Source organism: Trichoplusia ni, chromosome 5 (genome assembly GCF_003590095.1).
Source record: "Trichoplusia ni isolate ovarian cell line Hi5 chromosome 5, tn1, whole genome shotgun sequence".
Taxonomy (NCBI): domain Eukaryota; kingdom Metazoa; phylum Arthropoda; class Insecta; order Lepidoptera; family Noctuidae; genus Trichoplusia; species Trichoplusia ni.
The window spans coordinates 9,288,747-9,305,185 of NC_039482.1; the positions used below are offsets into that span (position 1 = coordinate 9,288,747).

The following is a 16,439-nucleotide window of genomic DNA, read 5'->3' on the forward strand; positions in this document are numbered from 1 at the left end:
CGTGGACACGTTAGAAGACTAATTAAACATTTATTTGTATATTCTTTTACGGCTGCGTCTTATTGTTGTTCTTTTCTTTTGATTTGTGTGCTATATAACATGCAGATGCAACGTGTCAGAGTTTCGAAACTACTCGTGGACCTTCAAGTATTTCTCAAGATGGGAATAGATAGAAATTTCGAGATATTGTAAAGGGTTTATAAACCTGCAGAGTAAAAAGGTGAAAATAACAATTTAACAAATGCTTCATAAGTTTATTTTATTAAAATGTTGGTACATATTTTGGACGTTTTACATTTTCACAGAACTAACCTGATAAATCAAGGTTTTGTCAAATTATACCTTTCTGAACATCAGAAAGGACAATGATACGTATTATTACAACTGGACTTTGTCTTTAAATAATATATCTACATCTTTTCAATACATTTTTAAGACAAATATAATGATATGAATAGAACTATTCACTCGGCACGTCAAACGAGTTGCTTTTGATCACGTTTGCGTAGTACTTTGCTGACTGCCTCGGGGTGCGCTTGCGCTGGGGATCCGAGTAGTCCACCTCGTACAATCCGAATCTAACGCTGAAAAAGTAAAGACAAGAAATAATCAGAACTACTTTCAATCAAACTAGGGTACGTTAAACCCTTGAACTTAGCAGAAAGTTATTAAACTACTGAAACAGTTATGTATCCAACTTTAGGTTTAAGGTTTTCAACCTCATTGCAATCATTTTAGGTTTCATTCCATGACTAAGGAATTTAATCCTTGTGTCACGGGGGGTTTACAAACATACAAATCAAATGCACAACGACACAAAGACTCAGAACACGCATTCGTGGATCACACAAATGCTTGTCCTACGCGGGGATCGAACCAGCGACACGTCGCGCACAGTGGGCTTGGTGTGATCAAACCTCAACCACTCGTTATCATGCTGTTTTTCTTCTGCTTCTTGCTGTGAAACGTCAGTTCTTTGAGAATAGTATTAACTTACGAATATCCGTACATCCATTCAAAGTTATCCATGAGACTCCAGGCTGTGTAGTGAGTTACATTTATTACGTCTTCTTTAATAGCAAGTAACACCTGAAAAGATTCGTATGTTAACTATATTTTCGTTTCACAAATTTTATTTTAGTAAAATTATTATTGGTGTTGTGACAGTACTTGAGCGGTGGCCTATGTTCAGCAGTAGACCTCGAGATACTAAATTTAACCATTTGTAATAAGAACAACATTCTGACACAAGCGATAAAAAAATTTACCTCTTCGAAAGGAGCTAGCAATTATAGTGTTTTTTTTTTAACTAAACCAGTGTGTATCACTGCTGGGCTAAAGCCTCCCCAAATCCATCCATCAGTTAGAAGGATCCCGCTGTAATTTCTTGTTAAATATAATGTGCGTATCACCTGTGCAAGATATTTCTTGTAATAATTGACTCTGTCTTCATCCTGTAGACCAGAACTTGTGGCCATTCCGTTCTCAGTGATGACGTATTCCAGATCCCCGTAATTCTTCTTCAGCCAGTTTAATTGGCGGCGGATCGCTTCGGGATGCACCTGTATGTATGTTAATGATAATAATGTGTCATATACAAATGTAGATAGATTGTTGTTCAATGTTAAACCTCTCGTTCATTATGAGCTAGATGAATGGGAGAAAACGACATTGCCTTAAACCGAAAGTAAGACAAAAAAATGGCCGCGAAATTTTCATTTTTTCTAAATTATTCAAGCTTCTTTCTTGGAGCGATTTGTACGGTGCAACATTTAAAATTAATGTATAACGTCAAAAATAATAATATTCTGAAAGCGACACCCTTATCAGAGATTTTTATTTTAGCACACACAAATAATCAAGTCACATGTACAAACACATCCAGGCTCAAAACAAGCGTTCATTTTGGATCACACAAATGCAAACCTGTACCATTCGGCTATCCACATATTATTAGATTTACACGAATAGTCTGTAAACTCCGTATAATGTGTTACATGAACATACAGACAACCAATTAACCGATGATTTCCCCCACTCATTAGCCTCCAGTAGTACAGCCCCGAGGTCCGCCGCGTCTGTCTGCGGCCAGCGATCAACTGTGTCCTCAGTCTTCGCCTTGATAAGTCGACTGGTGTAGAGATTGAAACCGTAGAAGTCATGGGTACCTACCATGGGCAAAATATAGGGGTTAACAAATTGAAATGTACGGTATAATCCTACTAATATTATTTATTATTTAAAACGCAGAAGGTGAGGCGAATAATATTAGAGTACGTAGGAATATGTGGATTTTTTATATTCTTTCAAAAATAGGAAACGGATTTTATTAAAATTTTAACCGACATAGAAAGTATGGAATTGGAAAACATTTGAAATGTAGATAGAATTAAAAAAATATAAAAATAGATTTGCAATAAAAAATAATATAGTCTAAATAAGAAATAGAATAAAAAATCTTCATGCTTTACAGCTAAAACTGACCACGATAATGTATTCATTACCTTTGACCAACTCAATCTCTTCTTGTGTAAATGGCGGAAGTACAGATTTGAGTAATCCTCGTTTCTTGCTGAGCTCTTCCACTGCTTTCTCTAAAGCTGGTGGCCAGCCTCCTTCCTCTGAAAATATGGGATGCGAATATCTACCAGCCTGCAAGATAGAATGACGCTTTAAGTACGCTGTAACACATGAATTGACATAAAGTCACCTTTTATGCAGATTTTTTTTAAGTTAAGTATATTATCGACTGGAAGCACAATTTTGTGATGGAGGGTAACCATTACCGGAACAGGATAGGTTATTTAGCATCCGCAAAATACTCACACTAGCCTGCATGGCAATGTCGGCGAGATCTTTGTCAGAGTCTGTAGCGGGTTCGATCCAAAGCAGGTGTTGAGCCAAGGATACCTTTCCTGTGAATAAATGTAATAAGAATAAGTAAAACCAGTATGAACCTTTAGAATATTCACCCATATCAGGAATGCAAAATAAATTAATATAAAATATAATTTTACGATGGATGCATAAAGAATGGTGGCGATTTTAGTAAAAAAGGTTATGTTTCTTACAATAAATTTATTCATTCAGTATTCATTCTTCATTATAACAAAAAAAGGAGACCCTCATTAAAGAGACATAATTTTTGATCAGAAAATTCTGCTTTTACAGCAGCATTCTAGAACTTACCGTGATACTTTGCCTTGAACTCCTCATCATAAACCCTCCAAGCCTTAGCATGGGCCATTAAAATGTACTTATTGCACAAATAAGCCCCGAAGTAAGGGCTGTATATCGCAGGAGGGTTGTAACCAGCCTTGTACGTCATGTCACAGATGACGATCGGCTCATTGATGGTCAGCCACATCTTCACGCGGTCGCCAAAGAGGGAGAAGACAACCCTCGCGTAGTCCGCGAACCAGTCGGCAATGAGGGGGTTGGTCCAACCACCTGGTGAGTAGAAAACAGTTTGATAAATATTGAATACTCTTTTTATTTCTTGTAACAACACCGCATAGAACTTCAGGTATTGGGATTAAAGGAAGCTTAAAGTCACTTATACCTTGATGATTAAATTCTAATTCAAAGTTGGAATTCACCGTTCAAGCAACCACAAAAAGTGGATTAGCCTATAGCGAGTTTAACAGTTCCTGGCAATGAGCTTTTTTTTCTTAAAGCACGACTGAGAAGTACGAAAATAAACAAAAAGATGACAAATGGGAAATTAATCAAAGCCTAATCATTTTTTTCTCATATTTACCAAGATCCTGAAGACTTTGGGGTAAATCGAAGTGGTAGAGCGTAATCATTGGCTCTATACCCTTCTGTAGTAGACCGTCGATCAGTTTGTTATAGTAGGCCTTCCCATCTTCACTGATCTTGTAGTCAAAACCTTTGGGGAGAAGGCGAGGCCACGATATGGAGAACCTGAGTAAGGGTAAATCACAGGGGGGTGACAGTTTGTACAAAAATATAAAAAAGCGACTCTCGCACTAATTAATTTAAAACATTCAAACAAGCGCAGAACATCGAGAATCAGAACAAGCATTTGTGAGTCACGCAAATGCTTGTCTTACGCGAGGATCGAACCCATGACAAGTCACACTGACTGACAACTCGAGAATCAGGCATTCTGACTTCTAATTTTTGAAATAATACTATACTAGATTTACTAAAAGAAGTTATATAAAAGGGGGAAAAACAATGTTACGTCACTTCACACATCAGATACTAAGCGCCCCTTGATTTGTCGGGATCCCGTCATATAATAGACGTTACCTATAGTAATGCAAGCCCAACTCCGCAGCCATCTCGATGTCTCTCTCCCAGTTGTTGTAGGAGTCGCAGGCGACGTCTCCGGTATCGTGGTTCAGGATCATGCTGCGTGGGCCATGGCTGTAGTGATCCCAAATACTCTCGCCTTTATCTGTAGTAAAAATATTAATTCGGAAGTGAACATTCTGCTCTAATCAAGATTAATTTCTACAACTTTTCGCCGTTTGAAAATGTTTTAATGAATGGCACTGGCATTTCGGTTCGGTTAGAGACGTGACTTTCTTTTACCAGTAAATGACTCGACAAACATAGTAATAAAATTAATAGGACATTCTAATCAATGCAGGTAACAAAATAGTCTGAAACTAATATTAAACAATTCAAATCATTTATTGGAACAAGAACCAGTAACTCACATTAACTGTGAGTTAACAGCCGCATTAGTTAATGAAAAACTATTTAACTAGTATTTGTCTCGTTTTGAAAAGAGTGGAACACCGTTAGTAACACCCTAAAATTATAGTGTTTACAGAATCTTCAAAGGCCTACAGGCGATTTCAAACATTTCACCAGGTTGTGCATTAAGTATACAATAAGAAGAAGCCCTTAGGCAACTGGCGAGGTCTCTGTTGCTGTTGATTATGATAAGGAGAAACTCGCAAGGCCCTACATTTTGACTTACCACTGACATTCCAAGCCCCTTCCACCTGGTAAGCAGCTGTCGCCGCTCCGAACTTGAATCCTGGCGGGAAGGTCAGGTCTGAGGCAGACGACAGTCCCAACAAAGCGCTGCGGAAAATGAATAATGTGGAAATATAAATCAATCATATATTATGGGAAAATTTTAATATCCTGACAGACGAACACACATCGGAGCCTAAGTATAAAGGTTCCAGTTTTACCCTTCTAATAATAAATATTAATATTATTTATTATTGTTTAAATATTTCTTTTCGTAATAATTTGTAGGCAAGACATTGTAATGCGTCATCACAGCTAGATGTGATACAACATCTCGTAAATATGATTCACGTGAGACAATCATGTTATAAATTAAGATCATTTGCATTTAATATCAATAAATCTTATGTTATCAAGATCATGCTCGTAAAAACTTGTCTAAGAATATTTCTTATGGAAATAGATAGATATTTTAAGTTGAAAAATATTGAAGCTGAACTTTCCTTAAAAAGATAAAAATGAAAATAACAAATGACAAAGCACCTTGAACAGAAATGTAAAGACTGATAATAATTGATCTCATATCCCATTTTCCCACCCACTTTCAACCCTCACAACTTTTAAACGACTTAACAGATTTTTATCAAACATGTCCAAGAATACGTGCACATAATTCACCTTAAATGAAACTAAATTAAAATCGCTCAATCCATTCGGTGGCTATGATTCCACAGACAGACAGACAGACAGACAGAAACATGAAACTTATGTATATCATCCTACTTTTTGCGTCGGTGGTTAAATATTGTACTACGAACAAGTGGAATAAAATTCAGTCCAGCACTCAAGTGATGGTCAATGAACAATATACAAGGTATGTTTTCTCAGCGAATTATAATAATTTAGCTCAAGAATGTATCACTGCTAGGCACAGGCCTTTTCACGTAAAGGAAAGATTTGAGCTTTAATAAGCTCGATAGCTCACTTTTTAGCAAAATAAAAGCAAAAAACCAGATTTCTGAAATTATCAAAATTATTCTAGTATAAAAAATAGTTAATTATTCTAAGATTGGCTTTTTTTTAACAACATTAATTTAAAAAAAACACACATTTATAAACTACTCTTTGAAAATTCTTTACAAAAATATCTTGTATATTTTACCTGAACGCGACTGCAGTGAACGAAAACATTTTGACGACTATTTTTAGAAAATTGTTAACGAAATTTATAAACTAATTATTTAGATTTTATCTGGCTGTGTTCAAATATATTATTTTGTTACACAAAAGCTATTGTATGCGAGTGTCCAAGTTTTGACATTTCAATGAAGATACCTTGAATAGGATTAATTCAATTGTGTCATTTTTAGATAACTAATTATAAGAATTAAAAAATAGTATAAAAAGTTAAAATTTATGATAAAAAACTTATTAAAAATAAGGAAATTAATTTTATCTGTGAATATGTATGTATACATACATTTTCTAATGATTTGTTGTACAAAAAAAAATACAAAATAATTGAAAACCGGTCAAGACAGACTCGCGGCTCTGAAGGTTCCGTATAGGTATCATCTGCGAAAATTGTCAAGATATCACGGTTCAAGAAATACAGCTTGGTGACGGACTGATGGACAGCAAAGCCTCATTAATAAGATACGGCGTACAGTTTACTCGTTGATTGCGGAAATCTAAAATGAGAAGTTAGTCGCTTTAAAAAAATCTTTTTAGTGAAGCTTCCGTCGACGACTAAACTGTTTAGGTACACTTAGTGTTTGTCTAGTTCCTAATTCTCGAGGACAATTTATAGAAAAATAAAAAGAAGTTACACAACAAATATTTATTAAATATCAGACCAATTTCAATGTATTACGATAGCGTAATATCGTTGTAATTCGAGGGTATATCCAAAGAGCGGTTCTTGATAACGCTTGCGTAGTAGTAGGCGGACTCGCGAGGCGTGCGCGTGCGCTTCGGGTCGGTGAAGTCCACCTCGTACAGACCGAACTTAATGCTGAAACAAAACAAAAACCAAGCATAAGTCGACTTCTTCGGCATCATTTAAGTAATCTGCTACTAATGAAACTCGTTAAAAATGTCTAAGGATTTTGGAGTACATGTTTTTTTCCGGATTTTTTAGCTTCCATTATAAATAGAAAGCCGGCAACCGGCAAAAACGGCATATTTTAACTTTACTCACGTGTAACCATCAGCCCATTCAAAGTTATCCATGAGCGTCCAGGCTGTGTAGTGGGTAACGTTCACGCCATCTTCATGAATTGACAGCAAGACCTGAAAACACAAATATCACCTTGGTAATAGATCAATGATAAGTTGGACTAGAAATAAATTGGATCTGAACCCGCCCGCACATACGGCGGGGATCACTCTGTAACTGCGACTGCAATTCGACGTCACCTTGCGACAAACTACGCTTACTTGCTTGACTACATTTTGGCATTGTCAGGCTTGTACACTGCACACTGTGCAGGCAAACGCTAGCCGTGTGTCCATATTTTAGTGAATAAAAATCATCAATAACTCACACCCACTACTCAAGCACACACAGGTCATCTTCAAGATAACCTTTCCTTGAACTGGGAGGGTTCCCCATAATTGTTCAATCATTTATTTGGATACCTGTTCCAGATGCGTTTTGTAAAAGTCGACTCTCGTGGTATCGTTGAGACCATCATACGTGGGGAGTCCGTTTTCTGTGATCATGATCTCCAGGTCACCATACTGCTGCTTCAGCCACGCCATCTGCTTGCGGAGACCTTCAGGGTTCAGCTGAAAGTATTAAAGACATAGGTTAGATATTTCTTCCTATATGCATGTTCGTTCTAATCATATATAATACTGCGCCTATGGATAAGTTGAACTATCTCAAGTACTTACGTAGAACCAGTAAACTACGGAGACGTCCCAACTGTCTGCTTTAAGTGTCTTCCCGTGTAGGTCTGGGGCGTCTCCGAAGGGCCAGGCTGTCAGCTCCTCGTCGGGAAGAGCTCGTGTAGTGGTTCATGCCGTAATAGTCGTATGTTCCTGTAAAATAGATACACTGGTAAAATAACTAACTTTCCAGATGCCTGCAGATTGACTGGACAGGGGGACAGGGTGGCAACAACTGTGTGAAACATGTCGAAGTTTCTATTGTTCCATAACACAAGCATTTTTCTGATCCACGGATTGGCACTAAGTCTAGTTACCTTTCTGAAATCTGTGAATTCTTGAAACAAAACGCGACAAAGGCCTTTAACAACTTTTTGATCAAGATTCTTTTTTCTCAAGCATAAACTTTAAATCAAAATCCCCTTACCTTTAACCAACTCAATTTCTTCTTTTGAGAACGACGGGAAGGTAGACCTGGGATATCCTTTCTCTAAGCAAACTTTAGCGATAACTTCCTCCACGCCTGGCGGCCAGCCTCCTGCCTCGGAGAAGATTGGGTGGGAGTATCTCCCCGCCTGAAAACAGGGCTTCAGTTAAGTGAGCTGACTTTCAGAATGGATATCAAAGATTTGAGATGAAATGAACTACTTAACTAACCGAATTTTGTAGGGCAAGTTCTGCAAGGTCGGTGTATTCTTCTGAATAAGGTTCGAACCACAATAAATGGTTGGCTAGAGATACTCTTCCTGTAAAATAATAAGGGTCATAACTGAGAAATACCGTAATAATTTTAATCTTTGTATATTTGGATTTGATCAACTCATGAAGATTTAAGTCAGAGCAGCATACTTAACTCAATAGCTCTTTGCATTTCTTTGAAAGTTGTTAAATTAAGTGATAACAAAATAGGTTATGTTTCTGTGTAATAAAAAAATTCTTACCATTATACTTAGGCTTGAATTCCTTATCGTAAAGCCTCCATGCCTTAGCATGGGCCAACAAGATGTTTTTGTTACATATGTAGGATCCAATATCAGGGCTGAGATATCCGGGGGCAGATACTCCTGAGTTGTAAGTAGCGTCGCATATGACTATGGGCTCATTGACCGTGAGCCACAGCTTGACGCGGTCGCCGAAGTGCGTGTACACAACCCGCGCGTAGTCCTCGAACCAGTCCGCGATGAGGGGGTTAGTCCAGCCACCTGGAAGAATAGTTTTGATTAGAAAACTTCATGGGAGATGGAGTAAGTTTATAACTACATGGTGTTCAAGACGTGGACAATCTCCATAGGCCAAGGATGAGAAGGGCAAAAGATATAAAAAGATCCAGAAGAAGAAGAAATAGGATTGGTGTGAAGGTCAAGAGATACAGGAGAATGGTATAAACAAGGGGATACCTATGCCCAGCAGTGACTTATTCAAGTCTGACGACGAAGATATGAAATTGAACCTGACCGAACTAACTAGATACAGATGGCATCCTCACCTAATTCCTGCAATGGTAGTGGCAGGTCCCAGTGGTATAAAGTAATCATAGGTTCGATGGCCTTCGCCCGGAGACCGTCGATCAGCTTGTTGTAGTAGTTCACTCCGTCTTCACTGATCTTGTTGGGGAAGCCAGTGGGGAGGATGCGAGGCCAGGATAGCGAAATTCTAGAAAATAAAAGCATTGAGATGAGAAAATAAAGTTAACGTAGCTATAAAATATCGCTTAAAGCAAAATCAATATTTTAGATTTTGCTTTAGGAGATTTTTATGACTCTATGTAATTTAAATTATTATAAGTAAGGTTTTTTTTCAAGGACTTTTAAATCGTTACAATACTGGCTCTCGGCATATTTTTATAGGCAAACCTGGGAAATATTAAACGCATATCACAATATAATAAATGCTTGTTTGGGACCATGCTATTTTTTTAATTTGATTGACAAAACAAAATTTTTGTTTGTACAATGTAAATTCCAATTCCACTACATAAAAATAGAGTACTTATAGAAGAGTGTACAACACAGGCAATTTCTCCGAATAAAGATAAGCTATCTGACAAACAATACCATACAAATCAAATTAACGTCATCAACTGTCATAGATATTGTATCAGAGGTTTTGACAATACACTAGATGAATGGATAAAAGTAAATACATCGCATTAAAATAGAAATGGAATAGAAACATTCAAAATGATAGAAGTGACATTTCGACAAGTGTCGACATGAACTTTATAAAAAATCCCGCATTAAGGAATTTAATCATTGTGTCGCGGGGGTTTCACAAACATTCAATTCACATACACAAAAACACCCAGACGCAGAACGTGCATTCGCGGATCACACAAACGCTTGTCCTACGCAGGAATCGATCCCGCGACACTTTGTTTGACATGATGACGTCAAATACTCGGCGGTCCGTGCAGGATTATGACGTGGAGTACATTCTTAATTAAAAATCTCGGTATTTAGTACATTTGAGCATATTGTTCCGTGTTAGAGCTTGAAAAGAGGTATCTACATGCTCTTGTGTATACCTGTAATAGTCAAGCCCCAGTTCAGCAGCCATCTCCACATCCCTCTCCCAGTTGTGGTAGGAGTCGCAGGCGACGTCTCCATTGCTCAAGTCCACGATCGTAGCCGGGTCGTCATGAACGAACTTATCCCAAATACTAACACCTTTGTCTGTAAAGAAGATTAAAGTGGTGCTTAAGAAGAATTTGCAGATGCACCAGATAAAGGGTTACTGTAAATGTGGCTGAACTTAATGTTTACTGTACGGACATTTTTAGACATGTTATACAGCTTAAGCGGATGACATTTAAGTTATCCTTAAAGTGATCTTAAGATGAAAGATGTTGTATTCTACCTTATTGAGACTTGAGTGAACTATTGAGCTTGACTCTAAACTAATTTAACGATTTTTTGCGGTCCGTAAAATCAATATTGTGGTTAAGCAACGGACATGGACATTCTTACGGCCATTTTGAGAACAACAGTTTGAGAATAGGTATCCACAAATCAAGCTTGAATAATATATTACTAAGGATTTTGTAGGGATTAATACTTGTTTGAACTTAACCTATGTTGACTTACCGCTGACATTCCAAGCCCCCTCGACTTGGTACGACGCAGTAGCTGCTCCGAACTTGAACCCTGGAGGAAACTCCAGGTCTTTGGCACAGCATCCTGCTGCTACAGCGCTGCACACCGAAAAACAATTGTTTTACATTTTAGATCCCTAAGATTGCCTTCAACGAAAAAGGTCCCTGGTAGTACCGATCTATGATAAAAATTTAGTGTTATTTTTTATTTTAATTAAGTCATTTTTGGGGAGCTCGAGGCTAAGCAATAGCTGCAGAACGCTTGGCGCGTCTGCACTGATGATTTTGACAAAATCGAAACGAGTTCCTCCGTATTTTGTAACGTTCGTTAGAATTTGGGTCCCGATTGTGGATTTGGGTATTCCTACATCTACGCGGTGCTAACTTAGTAAGGGATGTCATGGTTTCAAGTAACTGAGTCGTGGAGGTCATATAGGCTGTCGTCTAATGTAGAACATCAGTACTTAAGTACGACAGTTTCGTAACACAATAACAACATGTATGAACAAGTGATTGGCTTGGTTTTGGTTAAGTATTAAGTACCATGTTTTTCTGAATGAATGCTGAGTGAATAGATTAGTTGATTTGTGACGCTGTCGCATATTTTGACAGATTGAAGGAGACGGATTAGATATCAAGTGGGCGGCCTTTTCTTTAGATCTCTGAAGAGATTAGGTTGTATTATATCACCGAGTATTAAGTATTATGATAGGGAATTACATACAACTAGAATTAAATACCTGCAATTATATGTTTTTTATATAAAAGATGGCTGGCAGGAGCTGGATGTGAGCAGCCGAAGATAGATCTCGATAGTGTGCAATTGGGGAGGCCCATGTCCAGCAGTGGATGAATATGGACTAATGATGATGATGATGATATATTTTTTTTTTGTAAATGACAGTTTGATGCCAAAAAAAAAAAAAAATTAAGACAAACATCTTTAACGTCTGGTGATATTACCTTGTTTATGTCAATTTTTGTTTATTCAAGTGCTCATAATAATTTTAATAAGTGTGAATTAATGACACGTTTTTTGTCATAGAATAATTAATTACACGACTGTTCAAACACAAGTGGCCCGAAAATGATTGTCATGTTTGATACATTTTATTGATTTAATGAAAGAAAAACACGTGTCCAATATTTCATGGAAATGATCTGAATGATTCATTAGTGAATTAAAAATGCTATTTATTTTCGAAATCGAATGTAATTTGTTTGAGAGAAAAAAACAGCACTCAAACGAGAAAACTGAATGAAAAATGATATTAGTAGGTGTAGACGTGTAGTTCAAAAAATACTGGTATCGAGAGCCTCTTTCTTACTAGAAAAGCGCAAGATACGTAATAATAAATTTCAAAACAACAATGTGAAGTTTAATTGTTATTCTCCAAGAAAAATCCAATTTCCGAGACAAAAATATGTTTAGATCACATAAGAAATTACCAAGTTTTGCATTCAAGGCTCTGCTATTTTATTTAACTGCTTCAGCTATTTTCTTGCTTCCAAACATTTCGTAAAGCTACCCCCGGTGTTAAGGGCAAATAGATCTCTTAAATTAATTGTCTAATCAATGATCCCGACTATGATTAATTAATTGCAAACCTAAATATATGATGGCAAATAAATGATTCTTATTCTTATTCTTAAAACAAACAAAAAAAAAAGCCCCTGACATGGAATTTGACAGACGGTCAAGTTATTTATGCATGCTTAGGACATATTAGTTACACGAATAAAATCAATTTCAGCTTCTATCCACCAGAGGGAAAATCTTTCACCAAGAAAAAAAAGACTTATCAAAAAACGAATTTCAAACTAGATTTAAATTAAAATCAAGATGACATCATTGAGATCATTATCTTTGACATGATAAGATGTAACAAGAGAAAATCTAGATTTTAATTATTGGAATCTGAAATGTCCAACCCGCAGGAGGCTAGCGTGGTGATCGAAGCTCAAACATTCCTTATATTAAGTGCATATATACTTAAATGCAGTACCTACATGTAGTGGCATTTATAGGCCTATATTTATTACGCATATAATAATACTTTATTTAATTACACATTCCTTGCGGATCCATACGTTCGTATTTATCGTGTATTTTTTTTAAATACTATGCATAATTTTCGGCTTACCTGAAAACGACTGCCAGGAACCAGATCATGGTGGATACTATTTCACTTATCGGCGATTAACATTTTATGAAATACATTTGTCAAAATAAATTTTATGTAGGCACGACCGCAGATAAGTATTAGGCTTGTTACACACGTAAAACGAACAGGAAGTTATTTATTTCACTAGGTTTATTTTTTTTTTCTATTGTTGGCTGTACTACTACCTACACCATATAATACAAAAGGTGGTCAAATGTAGTTACACAATATGAATTACGGCTGCGTCTTTTGACTTTCAAAAAGTAGGCACTTACGTAAAGGTATATACGAAATGTGGGATTGGTATCTACGTATATAATTATACACCGTGAGTTTTTAGTCGTCTTACAAAAGCAGCCCAGTTCATGTATCCAATGACTAGAACACGTTCATGATCAAAAAAATAGGTATTTATGAGAATTGAATAAATTTAAAATGCAATTTTTATTCAATATTATGATGCAATTCGTAGTTTTTTAGAAACACAGCTCTGTTGCGAGCGCGGTCCGAGCCTTGTAACAATGGTAAGGGGCGCGGGCGGCGGCGTTTTTATCATTTTTAAGAGTATGTTTCAGATTTCTCTTGTTTCATTTTTCTTCGTACCTATTATCTTAGTTGATGAAAAAAAGATAATAATCGCGCCTAGGGGTATTTTACGTCGGGCATGAACTGGGCTGCTTTTGCAAGACCACTAAAAAATCACCGTGTATACGAAGATGCGATGTGATCGCGCGTGGTGGAATTTGACGGCAAAATGTGTTCCGTATGTATATTTCCGTATTTCTGAAACACTCCTGAGAAACGGTAAAAGAAATCATCATGATTTTGAAATCTCGAAGCGAAGTGAGCTAACGTTTTAAGGTAATCAATATCTAAATCTTCCTTATATCGAAAGAAGTCTTTGCCCAGCAGGGGGACAAGCGTTCAATTGAGACAAGTCAACACGCAGATGAACTTTACTAGACTAAGTTCTTATAAAAAAAATATCCAAAGATATTTGAAAAACGTCTTATCGATGAAAAAATATAAGTGAAGTTAGACAGACAGACAACAACAGACAAATATACATTTCACGTAAATTAATAATCACCCAATTTGTGATTGAGATTTCTGTGTACAAAGTCATAGTACCTACATAGTCATAATTAGTACTACGAAGTAACAAGTGCCTATGGACAAATTCGTTCCTTTTGGGATAGGCCCAAAAGGAACGAATTTGTCTATAGGCCACTATTATAGTCCCAAAACAGCGCATGTACGAATACGTTTCCAATCATGTTTAGACTTATCTGATTTAATTTAACGTTCTTTTGATTTTTAACATCAGCCAGTCGGGTTTCGCGATAAATGTATCGTTTCCTTATCTGACATGGATTACTAGGCTTCTTATCAGCTGACAGAACATTTTGCACTATAAGACCCCCCCTCAAAGGAATAAATAAACTTTGGGAATTCCGAAGATAAATATTTGAGGAGATGGCTGTTTAGAATTTAATCAAATCAGGTAAAAGAAAAAGTCCCCGCGGAATTGTTCCAATTGATTATCAAATATCACATGGCAAAAATAGAAAAATTGGTGGTTTTTTATTTGTAACAGTTTAAAGCTCAGGGGATTCGGGCAACAAAAATTAGGAAGAGTTATTTGACTATTGCACGCGATTTTCGAAAAAGGTTTTTGATGAGTAATGTCGCAATGGATCTTAGACAAGGACTCAGCTCTCTGTTTATTTTCTTGTCTGGTTGTCTACAATTAGGCCTAAAGCGTATTTCTTATTGGGTACTTTGCGAAGATGATGTCTCTAATCATGCCAGTGAAATCGGGGTCCTTTCGCTAATTGACGGGCCTGTTGGTCTAATGGTTAGTGACCCTGACTGCTATACCGGAGGTCGTGGGTTCGATTCCCGCCCAGGACAAATGTTGTGTGATGAGCATGATCATTTGTTCTAGTATCTGGGTGTAATTTATCTATAATATGTATGTATTTAGAAATATATAAGTAAGTTTATCAGTTGTCTGGTTACCATAACACAAGCTCTGCTTAGCTTGGGGTCAGATAACCGTGTGTGAGTTGTCCCATGATATTATATTATATTATTAATTGCATTAAAATAGGAAACGAATAGGAAACTATATGTCCATCTTCCCTAGTGACGTGTTTTTGTAGTACGGTACGTAAGTTCGCCGGGATAGTAATGATATAATTTTGATTATCAAGTGAATATTTAACGATTATATTTTTGATGTATACTCTTTTTATTAATCTCACATCTGTCTAAATAATGAAGTAACTGACTTTCTATTTGCACAGAGGGGCCCGACTTTACATGAAAAATAAACTTCGAGATTAAGCAACGGCTCTTACCGTCGTCAATATATTTGTTATCAGCCCATTTGTTTGGAATTCTCAGTGTCGACTGTCTGATTCTAACTTTTCCGGCTTTTTTACTAGCTTACTAACTCATAAAGCCCATTTAATCAGAAGATAGTAACATCTACGCAGACAACAGGGTTTTTAATTTTTATGCTGAACGGTTTAGGAGTACCTAAATAAATATGCATCAGGGCGAATTGAATTGTAATGACCCCCAACCAAATTTAGTGCGAGAATAGGATTTTTTTTTATTATTATTTATTACGTAATAAGGAAAGAGCAATCAAAAAAATCTAAAATCTAAACATTTTATTTTAAGTAGGCCGTTTTCCAGGCACTTTCAAAACTTTACAATGATGACTCTAGTTGCAATAACATTACATAGATGTAATGTTTGAGTTTCGGCTAAACATGATTTTAATTATTACTTTGTAGCTGTCCCAAACCATAAAAAAGCATAAAAATGGGAGAGAGAGAACCCTTAAAAAATAATTATCTTTAAGTTAATCAAATATTAAACACTCTCTTTCTTGCGTAATACTTATTTAAGAAAGAAATGTTTTCGTCACATGTAGGTACATTGCTCTCGCTGAAATTTCAGGAGTAAGAAAATTAAAATGGTACGTATTTTTTTCCTACTTTCAGATATATTTGGAATTAATTGTGATAGCTTTGTTACACCTATCAATGGACTGCTTATAAGAGTTAAATAACAAGCAGTTCATTAAGATTTAAATATTCAATTAATATAGCTTCTTAACTTAACCGACTACATTGTCCAAGAGTCCAAGCAGGCTTGCTTTTGAGCATTTTTTTTTAATTTGTGAATTTTTTTTTACTACTTAAAACACTTTTTTCCTGATTGTAAAATTCCCAAGAATTAAATTCACCGACAGGATCTTAAAACTACGTACTCTGCATTAATTACGCAATACGCAACGGCACATACGCATACTTTTGCAT

General features: G+C 36.4%; 1 protein-coding gene across 1 annotated transcript; it reads right to left on the reverse strand.

Moving 5' to 3' along the window:
• Positions 1 to 240: 240 nt before the first annotated feature.
• Positions 241 to 13,186, reverse strand: LOC113493918 (lactase-phlorizin hydrolase-like). The gene is made up of 22 exons (XM_026871950.1): positions 13,084 to 13,186; positions 10,932 to 11,038; positions 10,373 to 10,520; positions 9,335 to 9,501; positions 8,790 to 9,050; positions 8,506 to 8,594; positions 8,276 to 8,423; positions 7,898 to 8,001; positions 7,597 to 7,746; positions 7,157 to 7,248; positions 6,892 to 6,970; positions 5,500 to 5,519; positions 4,958 to 5,064; positions 4,279 to 4,426; positions 3,761 to 3,927; positions 3,190 to 3,450; positions 2,827 to 2,915; positions 2,505 to 2,652; positions 2,008 to 2,168; positions 1,413 to 1,562; positions 998 to 1,089; positions 241 to 584 (listed from the first exon to the last, which is right to left on the reverse strand). Exons 1-22 carry the CDS (start codon positions 13,110 to 13,112, stop codon positions 461 to 463), a joined length of 2,841 nt encoding a protein of 946 aa, XP_026727751.1. The 5' UTR covers positions 13,113 to 13,186; the 3' UTR covers positions 241 to 460.
• Between the last annotated feature and the right edge of the window lie 3,253 nt (positions 13,187 to 16,439).

What these genes read in the sequence shown, in the direction of transcription:
- LOC113493918 (XM_026871950.1), bottom strand. Translation starts at nt 13,112, where the DNA reads ATGATCTGGTTCCTGGCAGTCGTTTTCAG. An exon ending in CCAAAGTCTTCAGGATCTTG is followed by an intron (nt 3,451 to 3,760) that starts GTAAATATGAGA and finishes TCTACTCACCAG; the next exon opens with GTGGTTGGACCAACCCCCTC. An exon ending in ACAAGAAATATCTTGCACAG is followed by an intron (nt 1,090 to 1,412) that starts GTGATACGCACA and finishes GAATCTTTTCAG; the next exon opens with GTGTTACTTGCTATTAAAGA.